The 17,157-nt window shown below is 38.1% G+C and overlaps 1 protein-coding gene across 1 annotated transcript; it reads right to left on the reverse strand.

The window, feature by feature from the left end:
• Window positions 1–10,518: 10,518 nt before the first annotated feature.
• ackr3a (atypical chemokine receptor 3a) lies at window positions 10,519–16,270 on the reverse strand. The gene is made up of 2 exons (XM_030125740.1): window positions 16,154–16,270; window positions 10,519–11,859 (listed from the first exon to the last, which is right to left on the reverse strand). The coding sequence occupies exon 2, from the start codon at window positions 11,803–11,805 to the stop codon at window positions 10,669–10,671; it is 1,137 nt and encodes a 378-aa protein (XP_029981600.1). The 5' UTR covers window positions 11,806–11,859; window positions 16,154–16,270; the 3' UTR covers window positions 10,519–10,668.
• Window positions 16,271–17,157: the final 887 nt, after the last annotated feature.

Raw genomic sequence — 17,157 nt, forward strand, 5'->3', positions numbered from 1 at the left:
CCAACATCTGGACAAAACACTTGTCCTCCTTTCCTGATGAGAGTCACGGAGCGCTAAAACTAACTATATCCTCTGACTCTCCTTTCTATTCGCACCAAAAACTCCCTGTGAGCACAAGCAGCTGGTGCTTTCCCTTCTGTTTCATTAATAATTCAAGACCCTTATTTGCCATAAGTCCCTTTGTGGAATTCCTGCTGGATCTAACACAGACCTGACTGAACTTATTCTAAATGTTAGGAACTGAGCCAGAAATAATGTTAGTTACATTTAAAGCACCATGCGTCCTGATTAAACAACATAGTCTCCATTGTTAAACTGACGTCTCCTTTGTTTCATCTTTCATAAATATTATATCTAGTCAAACATAGGGAACATATGATCATCGTGCCATGAAGTAACACTCTTCCACCCAACTTCATTTTTGGTTCATTACATATATGCTCAGTAAATCAAACAAGCACTGAAAGTCTTATTAAAAATGACATTTAATTTATACTCTATATGAACCAGCCATGAGATAATTCCCAACTCAGCAAGACATCAGACATCTATAAAGTCCACCACTAATCAAAAACATCTCAGTGGGAAAGGATATCTTTGCAGAGTTTTACACTTTGATGACTGCCTTTCCATCTGCTGAAAGGAGAAAGTTTCTTTTATGCTAACCAAAAATCTGAATTTAAAGCTGCAGTGCCTGATATTTTTTTACTTTTCAAAGAAGAAAATCTGGCTGTGATGTCCCAACTTTGTGTAATCACAGGTTTTCAGGCAGGTGATGTGATGGGTTGATTCTACTGCTCTACTCCGTCTCTAAACATAGAGATACACAAAAGTACCTTTATGTTTCTGTAACAGTATGAAACGACAACAGTTCATCCATATGTATGTTTTGGTCTTTGATTTGGACCAAGAGGAAAAAGCTGAAGAAGGAAGGATGTCTGCAGATTTTATTACCATAAAAATGTTTAGAGAAACGAGTCTTCTGTGAAATTATTTCAAGTGAGATGCTGGTTAGACAAACCACATCAATCACAAATATTCACAGCAGACTATTAGGAACCAGAACTATTTTTGTAGCAAAGTCCAGGTGAATTCTTCTCGACATTTAACCTTTTATACATAACTTATCGCCATTTATTATGATACTCTCTTCCTGCATTTTGCATTTTTCCACATAAATCACATATTTTCTTATATTTATTTCACCAATCATGTAGATGTTCATTAAAGAGAGCAAATTCAGAGTAAATTTAAAGGTGCTGTATGTAAGAATTATGTTCTAAGTAATCATAAAATGGCCCTGAATGTCACCAGACATTAAGGAATCATGTTCCTTTCAAATACTGATATCACTGACAGTAGTAGTTCAGCCAGAATATTTGCATTTGAAAAGCTAACTGTCAGCCCAGAAGTAATGTTTATGTTGTCATTTTGTGTTTTGGTCTGATGTTCCACCCATCACCTATCTCCTAGTCAGTAGTATTTGGGCATCCAGGTTGCCAGTTCCCACTGAGCTGCATCTGGGAACATTCCTGATCACAAATGTCTGACGTTGCTAAACCTAAAAGGCCTCTTATTATTCCAAAATACATCATGATAAAGTGAGAAACAAAACAAGGAATGTATAGGAGAATTGAAACATGGAGACGGCTGAAAGCAGAGAAGAATTTGAAGACTGACGCAGGCTCTTCCGTGGTCTCCCCTGGGTTTCAGTGGCTCTTACTGGGTGGTGAGACTGCAGGCCTGGGTCACCATGTCTTCTCCCAGGCCGCAGTATCTCCCGGGATGGGCCATGGTGTTTTCTCCTGGGGCTGGGCCATGGTCTCTTCTCCCCGGCCCGGGTGAAGAGACTGGGCCCAGTATAAGTACCAGTGTAGGACTCGTTGTTTGCCATGGTAGGTCCTTGTAGTAGATGCTCATTCTGGATCTGGCAACCCTAGTTTCGGGGGAAGGGGAAGGGATATCACACTCTACAGCACAGGTGTAAACACGCGGCCTGGGGGCCAAATCCGGCCTGCCAAAGGGTCCAGTCTGGCCCTTGGGATGAATTTGTGAAATGCAAAAATTACACTAAGATAATAACAGTCCTTTTAGTTCAGGTTCCACATTCAGACTAATTCAATCTCAAGTGGGCAGGACCAGTCAAATACTTTCATAATAACATATAAATGATGACAACTTCAAATGTTTCTCTTTGTAAATGTAAATATTTTCATATATTTACACTAAAACAAAGTATAATTTTGCAAAAAAATTTGAATAACCTGAACAAATATGAACAACCTGAAATGTCTTAAGAGAAATACAATTTTAACAAGATTCTGCCTGTTACTAAATGTTTTGCGTGTTTGTAGATCCACTGTGATCTGTAAGTTATGATGTACATGTGTAAATGATAAACTGAGGCATAATGTTGTTAAAATTACACTTATTTTTTCAGTTTGTTCATGTTATTCACATCTTTTGAAAAGATAGTTTGTAGATGTAAACCTTTTCATAATGTAAATTTACTTTTTTCGCTCTAAAACATAGAGAGAAGTTTGGAGTTGACATTATTTATATATTATTATGTTATTATTTTACTGGTGCGGCCCACTTCAGATCAAATTTAGTTGAATATGGCCCCTGAACTAAAATGAGTTTGACACCCCTGCTCTTCAGTGTTTTGAATGTGATTGCAGTACCAGTTTTGGCCACAGTCCTACATACGCCTCCTTTAAAGGTTATTATATCTGAACAGAGAAACCTGAAAAAAAAGTTACTTTTTCAGCTAAATATATCATTAGGTTAATCTAAACCAAGTGTCTACATCCACTGTCATGATTTTGTCAAACTACATGAGTTTTACCAGTGAATCAATGTTGCAGAAAATTACAGTCTTTCCATAATCACTGAACATCCAAAGGGGTCGTATCTGATGATCATGAAAAGATGACAAACTGCATTTTACCTGAATTATTTACATGTGTTGATGGGATTAGTGGATCATCAGGTATTAAATATTTTAGATGCTTTTGGTCACTAGCAGTTGTTTGGATCTTTAAGGGTTAAGGACAAGCAGGTTTACCTAAGTATTTGTAAATTTGAGATTCCAGATCTTTTATGAAGTGTTTTCATGTTAACCTTTTACAGAAAAACCATAATAAACTGGAAAAAATTCTGCACTGAAAAATCATTTATATCTTACAACCAAAGTGGCTGAAGCGTGTGTTTAAATCTCTCAACTGTCATGAATCACAAAGGCTTCCAGTGTTAAATTCCTATTACGGACAATAGACGTGCAAACAGAGAGTCTGCGCCTCAGGAGCCTTCACATATTAAGTGGAACCCATCAGCGTTTGCACGGATAAAGTTTTACACTTAACTTGAATGTCTGTGTTTGCATAGAGACCTGGCTCAATTGTCTGTTTGACATATCCTGTATAAGCAAATAATAATGGGAACAGAGGAATATCAAATGTGAATCATAGCTGGCAAACTGTAAAAGGAAGCAAAACACTTCACAACACAGGGCCATGCCAAGCTAAACACAGGCCATTCTCTCTGGGAACGGCAAACGTGTGTGTTACTGTTACACGCTTCTCAGCTTTGTGTCTGGAAATGACTACAGCACCTGAACAACTACTGTATGGGACAGTTGGAATAATGCTGTACAGCAGCTGGAAGTGAGGTCAAGACCGCTATTCCCTCTTATGTGACCATGTCCATGTCAAATGTGTGTACGGGTGTGTGCTCAGCATTTGGGAAAGTACTCATGCTTGTCATTTTATATTTGAGAGCTGTTTTTAGTCAACAAAATGACAGAGAAGAAATATTGTAGTTCTGTAGGAAATTGGATTATAGTCTCTGTCCAGATTTTATTATCCTCGGGCCGGCAGAGAAACCTGGCCACAAAAGTGAAAATCAGTAGGCAGAAAGTGAACAAGTAGGAAAAAAGGAAACACACACTGTCATTATTTTCACATGAAGCTGTAGGTGTACTAACAATAAAGTCAGGAGATTACTTTTAAATTGTACATGCAAATGACAACAACAGCGAACTTAAATGCTTGCCAGATTTCTTCAGGAAAAATGGAAGAAACTGCTCAACAGAAAGAGGATTGTGTAATGGGATCATATAGACTCAAATGCAGAACAAGCTTCATTGTATTTACTGAGTGAACTGAAGGCTCCTGGGAACTAGGAGTTGGACTGTGACATGGGAAGGGGGGGGGGGGGCAATGTGGGGGACCAGACGGAAGGAAAGATGAAGAAAGTAAAGAGCAAGGATGGTGGTGTGGTCAGGCTGGTTTGGAGAAAAAAGGGAGGTTACAGTAAGGAATGAAGTAACCAAACCATGCACGGATCAAACAGAGGGCGAGTCAAGGAAACAGTGGTGCAGTAAGAGGAAATCAGTACGGATAAAAACAATCAAAACAAGGCTAGGACAGGGCTAAAGAAAACAGGTGAGGGAGCCAGAAGTAGATGGAGGATGGGTCAGGAATGAGTAGACAAACAGAAGGGGGAAAGGCTGAGGGTAAACAGAAGCAGCAGTAAATAGAACAGTAGGAAATAAACCTGACTGCAGTGATTGACACAAAGGAACTGTACAATCTGGCTGTGAACGAGTGGTGGAAGAATGGATTTATACTGTATCTGATGGATCACAGGTGGGTGAAACAGGTGGCGCTGATTAGTGGACGGAAAACTGCACACAGGAGGGACTGGCATGGACATATATACATACTGTGCATGTATATGTCGATATATATAGAAGCCACAATCAGTCTGTTGCTGGGATACATCAGTATAAATATAAAAGACAAATAGAAAATCTCTGTTACTGATGTTGCTGCCATTAACTATGCACTGACTTCTATACAAAGGACCATATCCTCCTGAGACCCAGGAAAGTGGTAGTTTTAGCTTTTTTACATTAAATAATTGTCTTGATTGGACGCTGCATAATGAAACAGTTTTTTCCAGATACGTTTTAAAAATTATTTTTATTTATTCATCTATTTTTTTAAATAGTTATTTAATTTGAACATACAAAGAAATGAAATAAAACAAAAAGACGCAAATTAAGACAAAACCAAAACCAAAATAACATTTAAATGAATAGAATCTATCTTCAAGTATGTGCAAGTCTGAATTTTGCACGGTCGAAAAGGAGTAAGATGAAGTATAAACTTATTTAACCCTTTCATGCATAGTGGTCACTACAGTGGACAATTATTCCACAGCTGATCTCTTGTATATTCATGGATTTTGTTTTAGCTTCATATCTGCCAACGCATGCATCATCCCATACACTACTACTGTAACTTTGCTGTACTTGATGAACCTGATCTACCGTGCTTGAGTATAATTCAATTGCTTGTTACCGTTATTAGACTGTAATTAACAACAAAAAGATGTTTTTTTTTTTGCATTTTATCTCCATGAAGTGAGTAATGACTTGTATTAGAGTTTGTTAAAATGTGAGAAAACATCAGATTAACATCAATAAAATGTTTTTATTCATAATTTTCACACAGTATATTAGTAAATACTTGTTTCTTTGCTTCTCTGGTGTCCAGCTTAGTGGACATTTTTGCAACTCCATGAAAAACAGCTTCATGAAAAACTTTGAATCGCATTGTTTTTTGAATGCCTAAAGAGGAATAAAAACACGGTGGAAAAAAATCTTGATTAAGGTTCTCATAATTCATGCATGAAAGGGTTAATCCTACCCCTGAAGTGCTTTTACACCTTTATTAATAACTTAATACAACGATCAAACAATAAATTTTTCCTAATTTTAGCATTCAACCACAACAAATACATAATGCAGTAATTGAATTATATACGACAATATCTTCATGGCAGTACAGTCATACAAACAGACTCAACAATTCAACAATTTTCTTCAATAATTACAGCATATTTATCAATACATCATCCATAAACAAACAGCCCTCATTGTCATTATTAAATACTGTACCTCTCAAGAATCAATTCTTTATATCTTTTTTTAAACTGAATTATGTTTGATATTTGCTTTTATCTCTACACACAATTTGTTCCACAATTTTATTTATTTATTAATGGAATGTCTTTTGCAATGGACAGCATTTTTTAAGTAAAATTGTGAAACTTTTGTCCACTACAGAGGACAAAAATGCATTGCTGGGTCTCCGGACCAAATAAAACTGTTGTTTTCTTCACAGAATATAAATGAACACTGGTGTACAGATACAAACATCTGAGCCAACGTAGCTTTTTTTAATACTGGCCAGTAAACACTCACAAATAAAGGAGCTTTTGTGTTTAAAAAGCACTGTTACATACTTTTCTTAACCAATGTCAGTGCAGTGTTTTCATATTCAGGCTCATGGTCGATGTGGAATAAAGTGTTTCTGAGACAGAGGTTATTTTACCCCACACTGACACTGAACCCATTTAAAAAAAACTCACTGAAATCAGCAGAGAAATGTTACAGTACTTTTCCTCCATAAAAACCACAGCTGCCTTGTTTACTTATTTGTTTACCAGTCTTGCACAGTCCTGTTGGCAAGGATGCGGACATGTGATCCAGACAGTGAGGACACAAGGGGCCGGTGATGGAGAACAACCATGATAAGTTGACGTTGGCATGGATCCGTCCGTCCAGACATAGTGGTGTGGTTTTTGGCCTGTGAGATGTTTCTGTTTTTTTTGAGCCTCCACCAAAATGAGGAGAAAGACGCTGCCTGTGAGTGGAAGAAGCTGATGTAGTCAAAATCTAGAAAGGATATGGTCTGGACAGTTGTCACATGTCCTGAGGTCGAGGATAATGGTGACATATTGGCGTCAAGTACCGGGGTTAACGGGATGGAACACTGATGAGCTGTGGTCCCCCTGTGATCCTCCAGCTGCCAAAGTGCATTGTTGGAGGTGTGATGGATAGTAGCACCATGTAGATATTGACCTGTCCTTGTACAGTCACTTCCATTGAGCTCATCTGTTTCATTTTCACTCTCGGCCTTTTTACCCCACCCCCCAAAGTGGAGGCAAGGGGTATTGTTTTTGGTTTGGTTTGTTTGTTTGTTGTTTGTTAACACTCTAACAGCAAAACTATTGGTTGAATTCATACCAAATTGGGTTTATAGATTGCCAGTGACCCAGAATATATGCCATTACACTTGAAAGATAGGTCAAAGTTAAAATTTTTTATGAATTATTTACTTATTTATTTATTTATTTACTCACTTACTTACTTACTTACTTATTTATTTTATTTTATTTTATTTATTTATTTTTCCCATTTACTTGTAATGGGTGAAATTTCACATGTATGTAGCAGCAAAACTATTGGTTGAATTCATACCAAATTGGGTTTATAGACTGCCAGTGACCCAGAATAGAAGCCATTACACTTGAAAGATAGGTCAAAGTTTCAGTTTTTTATTTTTTTATTACCTCCGCCAAGGAGGTTATGTTTTTGCCAGGGTTTGTTTGTTTGTTTGTTTGTTTGTCTGTCCGTTAGTGTGCAACATAACTCAAAAAGTTATGGATAGATTTTGATGAAATTTTCAGGGTTTGTTGGAAATGGGATAAGGAAGAAATGATTAACTTTTGGGGGTGATCCGGAAGAAATCCTGGATTCTGGATCACTTTGAAATTTTCGTTAACATTGTGGTAAATGGGGCCAAAATTTTCGTTTCCCAATATCTCGCTTAATTATTGACCAAAACTCATGAAATTTAACTCAGGAATTGACAGTGGGGTCCTCTATCACATTTCAAAGGCTGATCCAGATCTGATCCAGAAGGCGGATTTTATTTTAAAAAATAAATGTAGGGTTTGTATCACCGATTATGTGGGGAATTTTTGCGCTTGGCGGAGGTCTGCGCTCTCCGAGTGCTTTTCTAGTTTATTTATTTATTTATTTATTTATTTATTTATTTATTTATTTATTTATTTTCCCATTTACTTATAATGGGCAAAATTTCACATGTATGTAGCAGCAAAACTGTTGGTTGAATTCATACCAAATTGGGTTTATAGATTGCCAGTGACCCAGAATAGATTACATTTTTGGAAAAGTAGGTCAAAGTTAAACAATTTTCTGAATTTTTAAATCTTTTTTCTTCTCCCATTTACTTATAATGGGAGAAATTTCAAATGTCTATAAAAACATCGATTTTGTTTCAGTTTACTTCAGACTTGGCACATAATATAGAGGCAATTGATATGCTCACATCAACACACGCATAGACATGATGACATCAGCTGGATCCATGCCAAAATAAGCTACAATACGTGCGAGGGACGGGTTTGTTGTACCTGGCAGCACTTGTTGTGAATTGCAGTAGCTCTGTCTTCTCCAGCAAATGAACAAATACAAATTAATGGAAAAAAGAAAGGAAATGAAGTAATGCATTTTCGTTTGAAAGCAAAATCTTTTTTTTTTTTCTTGTCTAAAAGAAAATTATTGTGACAGGAACTAAATAACGTGCAAATTACTGGCCTCACTACAGAGCTCAGTTTCATGTACAAGACTCAGCTGGGGAAACCACACCAAATAAAGCCGTTATGTTTTATGGAAGACGAAATGATCTTGTTTTGTATGAATTCAGTAAAAGCTTTTCTGACAAACAGTCAAATGGAGCTTTTCAATTACAAGCTGCATTTAGCGATCCAGCAGCATGGAGAATATTAAGTTGTGAGTATATTTTGACAAGAACGAAAGAAATCACCGAGGCAAAACATTTTCTCTGTCTTTAATAGATAAAAAACACATGTTACACATTACGATACAAAAGGAATGCCTCTGTTGTAGACACATGTTAGTGTCTCCAGTCTTTTCTAATCACAACATCAAATCTTTTCAGTGTAAAAGCATACATGTGTAACCAATCATATGACACAATGCTTTATGACAGCGTATCAAAAGAATATGTTTTTCTACTGCAGACAGTGAGTAACTCAGTGTTTACAACACATAAAGCGGAATCTCTTGGTGTGAGGTTCTGGTAGAGACACACACATGCACGACCTTCAAGTGATGCGATGTATTTCTTATTTGGTTCCTAATAAGCACATTGTCATTGCACTCATATGCTGCCTACACTAGAGTGGTAAAGCTATTCGTTCAAGATATTTGGTCATAAAAGTCTGAGCTATCTGTGGTCTTTGTGCTGACGCAGCAGGATTAATACCATATGCACATGTGCATCGTTCACACTGCTACCACCAATACAAAGTACGCTGAAGTTCAGTAGTTCCAGCTGAAGCCATTTTGGCAATGTTTGGAAATATTTCAAACAGAAAACCAGAGTTAAAATGTTATATTGTGAAAGATGTAAATCACTGAAAGCACAAGAATTCTGCTTATTTTAACCCTTAAAGACCCAAACATCAGCTAGTGACCATAACTATCTACTGATCTAAAATGTATAATACCTGTTAATCCACTAATCCTATCGCTACATGTAAATATTTGGTGTAAAAAACAGTTTGTCGTCTTTTCATGATCATCAGATATGACCTATTTGGACATTCAGAGGCCCCGTAGTGAACGTGGAAACACCAACATCTTCTACAACACTGATTCAAAAGTAAAACCCATGGAGTTTGATAAATATCAGCGATCACAGACACTTGTTTTATGTTCAGTTAATGATATATTTTACTGAAAAAGTCACTTTTTCTTCAGTTTTCTCTGTTTTTTGGTATAATTACTCTCAAGTTTAGTTTGAGCTTTTATGAACATCTACATGATCAGTAAATTAAATATTGGAAAATACCTGATTTCCAAATAAAAATACATAATACAGAAGTTCATTTCATAATAAATGGTGACAAATCACTTAAGAAATGTTAAATATAGAAAAAAAAGTATTATTTGGGGACTACCACAAAAGTAGCACTGGGTCTTTATGAGTTAACTAAGACACACAACGGTCACACATTAGTCCATCTGCAAAGCTACATTTGCACAAAACAGTCAACAGCACTAATCAAAATAATTTACACAATCGAACTAATGGATTGTTACATTTCTAAGATGAGGTTGTGAATAATTTCGGAACAGCAGGACTATAACACTGAGCCACATGACGGCTCTACTAAAATGATGAGGCAGCAACGTATGAAGAGGAGCACTGAGCAGACATCAGTGTGAAGAACAAAACAAGAGGCAAACAAATAAAATGTATATAAATATACAAATGAATACAATAAAGATTAACCATCTTCCTCTAGTGATACTTTCAATATCCAAAGTCCATCAGATTCTGAATAATCTGGAGGGATGTGTTTTTGCTTCATCCATCCCAGGGGCCTCACTCAAACACAACACAAACACACACCGACACAAAAACAATCACACACACAAATATAACAAGATTTTACACATAAAAGTCACTGTTTTGGCTTTACAGGTTAGTTACAGTTCAGTATCAGCTTTGTGTTATAAACTGCTTTCTAAGTGCTTATGAATCAGTCCAATAGAGTAAATAATATCCAGTTTTCAAGATTTTCTAATAAGCATCATGAGTTTCCTTTTTTTTCCTCTGTCTTCTGCCACTGAAGGTCAACTTGATGCTGATAGTCGACTGACTCAGGTCTTTAACAAATCAGTTGCTCTGCATTTTAGTCATTTACATGGTGATTTACAAACAGTGTATGAGAAATGTGTTTTTGGGGGGTTTTGTTCAGTTTTTAGATTTGCGGTGGGTTGTCTACAGCTACGGCAGAATACTCAGTCTCGGACATATTCGAAGCCTCAATGAGCCGCGCCAAGCCCGTCCTTGTGGAATATTTAAAGATGAAGGCCTTCATGAGGTCATAGCGGTAGTTTCTGTTGATGAAGTTGTAGAGGATCGGGTTGAAACAGCAGTGGAGCAAGGACAGGCACTGGGTGAGATGTAAGGCCACCAAGATCACATTCTCCAGGTGACAGGTCAGCGGCACTAAACCCAGCTGTGACAGGGCGTCAGCCAGGAGGACGCTGTGGTAGGGACCCCAGCAGCCCAGGAAAACAATGATGTAGGCTAGGATCACCCTACGGCTCACACGACGCTCCTGTTCCACTGTTGAGGATGATGACGAAGAAGAGGAGCGGGCGAAAGCTCTGGCCAGAAGGGCATAAAACACTGCGATAACAGGGAACGGGAGAACGAAGCCCAGGAGGATGAAGCTCAGCTGTACTCCCACCATCCACTCCCTGGGGTTTTCCTCTGGATACACAGGCCTGCACAACATGATGTCCCCATGCGACGACTTCACCGTACGCATGAAGTAGGTGTCCGGCAAGCTGGCCACAAGCGCCAGAAGCCACACGGCGATGCAAGCCCCACGCCGAAACAACCTCCTCCTCACGCCACCCTCGCCGTCCCCGTGCTTTGTCAGGCTTAGGTAGCGATCCACACTCATGCAGGCCAAAAAGAAGATACTGCTGAAGAGGTTGACCGAGAAAAGTAGGTGTGTGAGTTTACACGCCACCTCGCCGAATGGCCAGTGGCCGTGCTGAGCCAGCGAGCTCACCCACACGGGCAGAGTGACGCACACGCACAGGTCTGCGACAGCCAGGTGAGCGATGTACATGTGTGTCTCGTGGCGAGGGGTGGAGTCTCTTTGAGCACGGATGTTGACCCACAGGACCAGGGCGTTAGCAGCCAGGCCGATGATGAAGATAAAAGAGTAGAGGATGCACGTGGAGTAGAGCAGAGCAGTGCGGTTAAACGACGTGGCACACACCATCGTATCCACACGGGATATGTTGCCCAACGGGTCGGAGAAGTTGAGGTCCGACAGCGATTCCAACAGGTCCTCTAGGTCACTACTGGTTAGACTCATTTTTCAGCACAGGGAAAGGACCGCAGCACACACCGGCTCTGATGGGAATAAATCCTGTGAAAACAACAGAGTAATTCATTATTTCAATGCACAGTTATTATGGTTTTAAAATGTACCTTTATGAGAAATTAAGTACTTCTTGTTTTTACTTTTTTAATTTTACTTTTTGAGAAAACCTTTGCTTTAGAGAAGATGAAAATGGCAGGATGACATCAAATGTGATACACAAAACCACTGCAATGCTGTGCAAAGTCCTCATAATCCTTACATCAAGAACCATTAACAATACTCAGTAACTTGTACTCTAAGATAAACCAAAAACCAAAACTTAAATAGTCTAAAACAATAAATGACAGTGATTTCATCTGCAGTTCTATTCCATGTTTGATTGTGATGCACTGTGAATTATTTTCATTTCTGTTCACACATTTTTTTCTACTACCAGTTTATTTTTAGTCTGTTTGATGCAGTGTTATTTTAATCGATAACATCCAATGACTGGTTCTACCGTTTTTTTCACTTTAGCTCTTCAGTATAAATTCAAAAAGCAATTTTCCGTTCTATTAAGTAGAGGGTTTCTTTTACCCCTGTGGACTTGAACTCCATGAGCTAATAAAACCTAAGGCCACTTGTGGTATGCTACCAGATCCTAAAGAATCTTAATGTGGTTAACTTGTTAAAACACTACTTTCATGACTTAATAGAGGCTCTCTGTTGTCCTGTCACAAAAGTAGGAGTTCTGTGTGACTGATGTGCAGTCAGGGGGGCAGTACAATAAATGTTTACATTAGCTCCACCAGCGGACTGCAGATTGGACACAGGGAAGTGAGATCAAGAAATCCAAACACAAAGTATTTCCGGAGCGTTCTGGGCATTCCAAGATAAAGCACTGGTCAGGGTGGGAAACCTGATGCCACTTTAAAGAATGTTTTCCCTTAACATGCTTGTTATAGTAAAAAAAAATCTGTGTTTCACGTCTTTTCTTGAAGTAAGTGAGGAGAAAGGGTGAGAGAGGAGCTGTCACCACCCACATGATCAAAGAAAATACTGCTCATAACTTCAAATACGTCATTTTGCAACATCTGAAACTAATAACACAGGAGCATGTGCACATAATTTCAGATGCAGGGTACATATGTGTACAGAGTAAGGTGGCAGAAGTCATTTTGCAAGATCACAGGGGTAGTATGCCTATAAACTTGCATGATTCTTTCGTGCTTAAGGTCACAGTGGAAAGTCAGGTTCTGCACGGCTGAGTTTGGCTTGTCTTCACAGGATCTCTGCTGTGATGTCTCTCTCAACTCTAACTGGCAGTCGGCCACAGTGTGAAAGATCAGAGGTGAAAGGTAATAGATCAAAACCAGAACACGAATGCCTTAACCCTGCTGTTGCCCCTGAGTGACGTGTACGCCCACAGAGTGAATTGTGTGCAGAGATCAGCGGGAAGCTTGACGCCTGCAAAATGGTCTGACCACGGTTAAAAATGAGGGTCAGCGACCACTGGGTGACACAGCACGCCAGAGAGCAGTGAAATGTGACCGCTTCAGACATCTGTCTGTGGAGGAGACTTGTTGCATGTGAGGGTAAGAAAGAAAAAAACACTTCTATTTAACTGAGGATAAGTATATGCAAAGACACCTGGAACTTATTATAATTTGCAGCTCTTTAGTGTGTGTCAATCTTGTCTACCTTCACCAGATGTAACCAGTTTATCAAGGAAATCAGTCATGAAAATAATCATTAGTTGCAGCTAGGGTGATAAACAATAACGATATATATCGCAAAATAACTTTTCCTCAATATAAGTATGAGACATGCTCGATACAATTTTGATAGAATTCAACAAGCTCATATTTGGGCTGCAGCGGGAGATAATGAGTGTTCCCTCGGGAGAAAATTTGATCGAGAACTCAGGCAACGGGGTTACTGAAAAGTAGGGGTGTAACGGTGCACTCATTTGTAACGAAACCGTTTCAGTTTGGGGCCTTCGATACAATATGGAAGTGTACCAGACGAATACATGTAGCCTACACTGGAGAAAATCAAAATCTTACAAAGTGTATTTTTCTCATTTCTAGTCAAAATATCTCATCACACTTAAAATAAGACATAACCACCTAAAGAGTAACTTTTCAGTGAGATATAAGAGCTTATTTTTAGACAACAGATCTTGAAAATCTTATTTCAAGAAATCTTACCAAGATAATTTTCACTTGTTCCATTGGTAGATTTTTTTGCTTGAATTAAGCAAAAAAAATCTTGAAAAGTTACTCTTATAAGTGATTATGTCTTATTTTAAGTGTGATGAGATATTTTGACTAGAAACGAGAAAAATACACTTGGTAAGATTTAGATTTTTGCAGTGTATGTGAAGAACACAAACACTCGCCTTTCCACACAAACCTTTTTGGAATGAAGATTTTATTTATTTGGAGTTGACCAACAAATGTAATGGTCTGTTTTGTTTGTGTTCTCTTTTAAAACTTGAAAGCTCTTGCCTGCTGGTCAGACTTTTAGTTTAGTTTTAAATATATGTACCTGTTTTATTTATCTGAAACAGTTGTGTAATGTTCTCCAGCACATGTCATGTTCAACCTCTGACAGAAAATAAATCACATTCAAATAGAAAATTGCCTTCTGATGTCTTCACAACTAACTGATGAGTAACGGAAAATTTAAGCTTGACAAAAATAGCAATTTGATTTACATCGTGATATATATTGATATCGTCTGATATGAAAAAAATGATCGTGATATGATTTTTTTCCGTAAAGCCCAGCCCTAGTTGCAGCCCAGAACTAATTCTGACCAATAAATTAAAAAAACTCCTAATGCCATTATTATAACAGATACTGCAATTGCCTTGTGGGCAATCCTTTTAGTGGCAACAGTAATTTTATCATTTTATATTCTCTTAAAAACACAATGATGTACTCTGACTGGGCTCGATACCAAATAAGGATGCTCCCTTATGTCTGCAGAATGAGATTTACAGCCTTGGCATCTGTGCAGGACCACAATGGTTCATTCATAATGCCTGTGACACATTTTACCTCTATCAAAAAACTGCACCTCCGGGAGACTGCAAATTGCACGCTACCAGATTCCTGAATACTGTCTTTGGATTAATTCTTCAGTTATTGGAAATACTCATAAAGTTTTATCAAATCAGCCCTTTAAATTCTCTCGACCTGCAGGAATAATCCAGTAATACAATATGACATGTGGAATCAATAATATTTACATTCAGAATATAAAGTTTAATAGGCTAGTAATGCACTTGTGTTTGGATAGAACTGAATTTTACACAGTTTTGGTAGGATACTGGAGCTTTTTTTTTTTTTTTTTTCTCCAGTAAAAGGATTTTAATAGTCTGCTTCTTCCACCCCTGTGTGTGATAAAGCTGTTTAATAAATGTACGATCCCTCACCTCATTTTTTATTTCCAGTTATTTAAAGACTAGGGGGTCGCTTCTAAAAGAGGGATTTTCTATGCAGAGATAATCCCTCACAATGGTCCCACAGTGTCTAACTCCCTTATATTATATGGAAAATACCTGAAGGTGCCAGGTAACCCCACAGGCTTCAAACTAATCAAACCTTTAACACCCACACCATTAGATAAGCCACGGATCCCATCTCTCTCTCTCTCTCTCTCTCTCTCTCTCTCACTCTTTCTTTCTCTGTCTGTGTGGGTGTGTGTCCTTGTATCTTTACCCCTCTTTTCTTACAAATTAGCTGAAACGGCTTTTGTATTTCAATACACACAAAATAAAGGCGTTTGAAGGGTATTTTCATGTGCTAATGCTGTTGACAAGAGAAGTGCAGGTGCAGCATGTTTCTCAGTTTCTCCTCTCCTTCTTCATTCACAGGCTTTTTAGTCAGGATAAAATCTCTGCCTATTCAATGCGTCAACATCAGATTTCCGCGGAAAAGTGAAGCTTTGTCGTCATTACGCACAAGCACAACATAACCCAACACTGCTGGCTGCAAACATACAATGTCATTGTTGTCATTGTTGATTTATATCTTCTGGAAACAAACTTATCAGATGTCAGCTCGGTATACAGTAGCCTGGTTCTGTGTTTGAGCAGATGGAAGATAAACAGCGCAGACAAACCGTGGGTGGATGGAAAGAGTTATTAAAATAGTATTAAAAGAAGATTTTCTACCAATTACAGAACGCGTTCCGTGCGTAACCCGCGCGTAAAAGCACAATAAAGTACATATGGTAAAACTATGCGTCACAAGTCGTACTTAAACACATCGAGCATCACTGTTATTTTTAACAAATACAAACTATCAGAACCCAGATCAGTCTAACATTTATGTTTTTATCAGCAGTTTACCTTTAAATGTGTGTCTCCCTTTGCTGTTTTCTCTTGTAAAGAAAATAAAGTCGTTTGGTTTTCCTGGTGAGTAACTTCAGCGCCACAGCTCCGTACTGACGCGCGTTTCCCTCCGCCTCCTTGAATGAATCTGAGCCTCAGTCTTTTACTGCACTTGCTGAAACTCACAAGAGCTACGCCTCCAGGGCTGGTCCAACTGAAATGCATATTGACAGGGCATCACCCCAATAAACGGAGAGACGCCCTGAGAGTTTCGACTAATTCCGAAAGAGACGCGCAACAGTGCATCAGATATTATCGGTCATATTAAAACACGTTACTTCAAACGAACAAGGAAACATTACAATACTGAAATTCTGCAGTTCTGTCTTTACACAGTTTATTATAAGATAATAATAAATGCTCTAAAATGAACTTAACACCACAACATGGGGATAAAGCAACATCAAACATTATTTAATGTACCAGCAAAGTATAGAAGTATGGATTAAAAAAAAGAACAATTATTTTAAAAGTGCAAATACAGGGAATATAATGTCAAATACACATTTACCACACTCCAGGGTGGTGGTTTGTGCTCACAGAGCCTCACCCCAGAGTAGCCTAAACCAGAAACCAGATCTGCAGACGTCAATAAACCACATCCACTGTTCTCTGTTTCCACCCAAAACCAACAAATGGGCTAAACCCAATATATGGTCATACAAAGGTAACTGAAGACACCCTCAACATAACTGAAAAAATAAATAAATAAATAAATAAATAAATTGTAAAAAAAAAAAAAAAAAAAAAAAAAAAGGAAATCTGGAGATTATTTATTTTGTTCAGGCTCAATGTCAGTGATCCTCCCCAAAAATTAAAACAAGAAATGTATCATTATGTATGTGATGAAACACTTGTCCTGAAACCATGAATAAAATCAGCTGCAGCAGGATTGTTTCATTGTTGTATTCATCCTTATTGCAGGCACATCCTCTAGCATTACGCTTCATGGGAGGCTCATG

The sequence above is a fragment of the Sphaeramia orbicularis genome, chromosome 21 (assembly GCF_902148855.1).
Source record: "Sphaeramia orbicularis chromosome 21, fSphaOr1.1, whole genome shotgun sequence".
Taxonomy (NCBI): Eukaryota; Metazoa; Chordata; class Actinopteri; order Kurtiformes; family Apogonidae; genus Sphaeramia; species Sphaeramia orbicularis.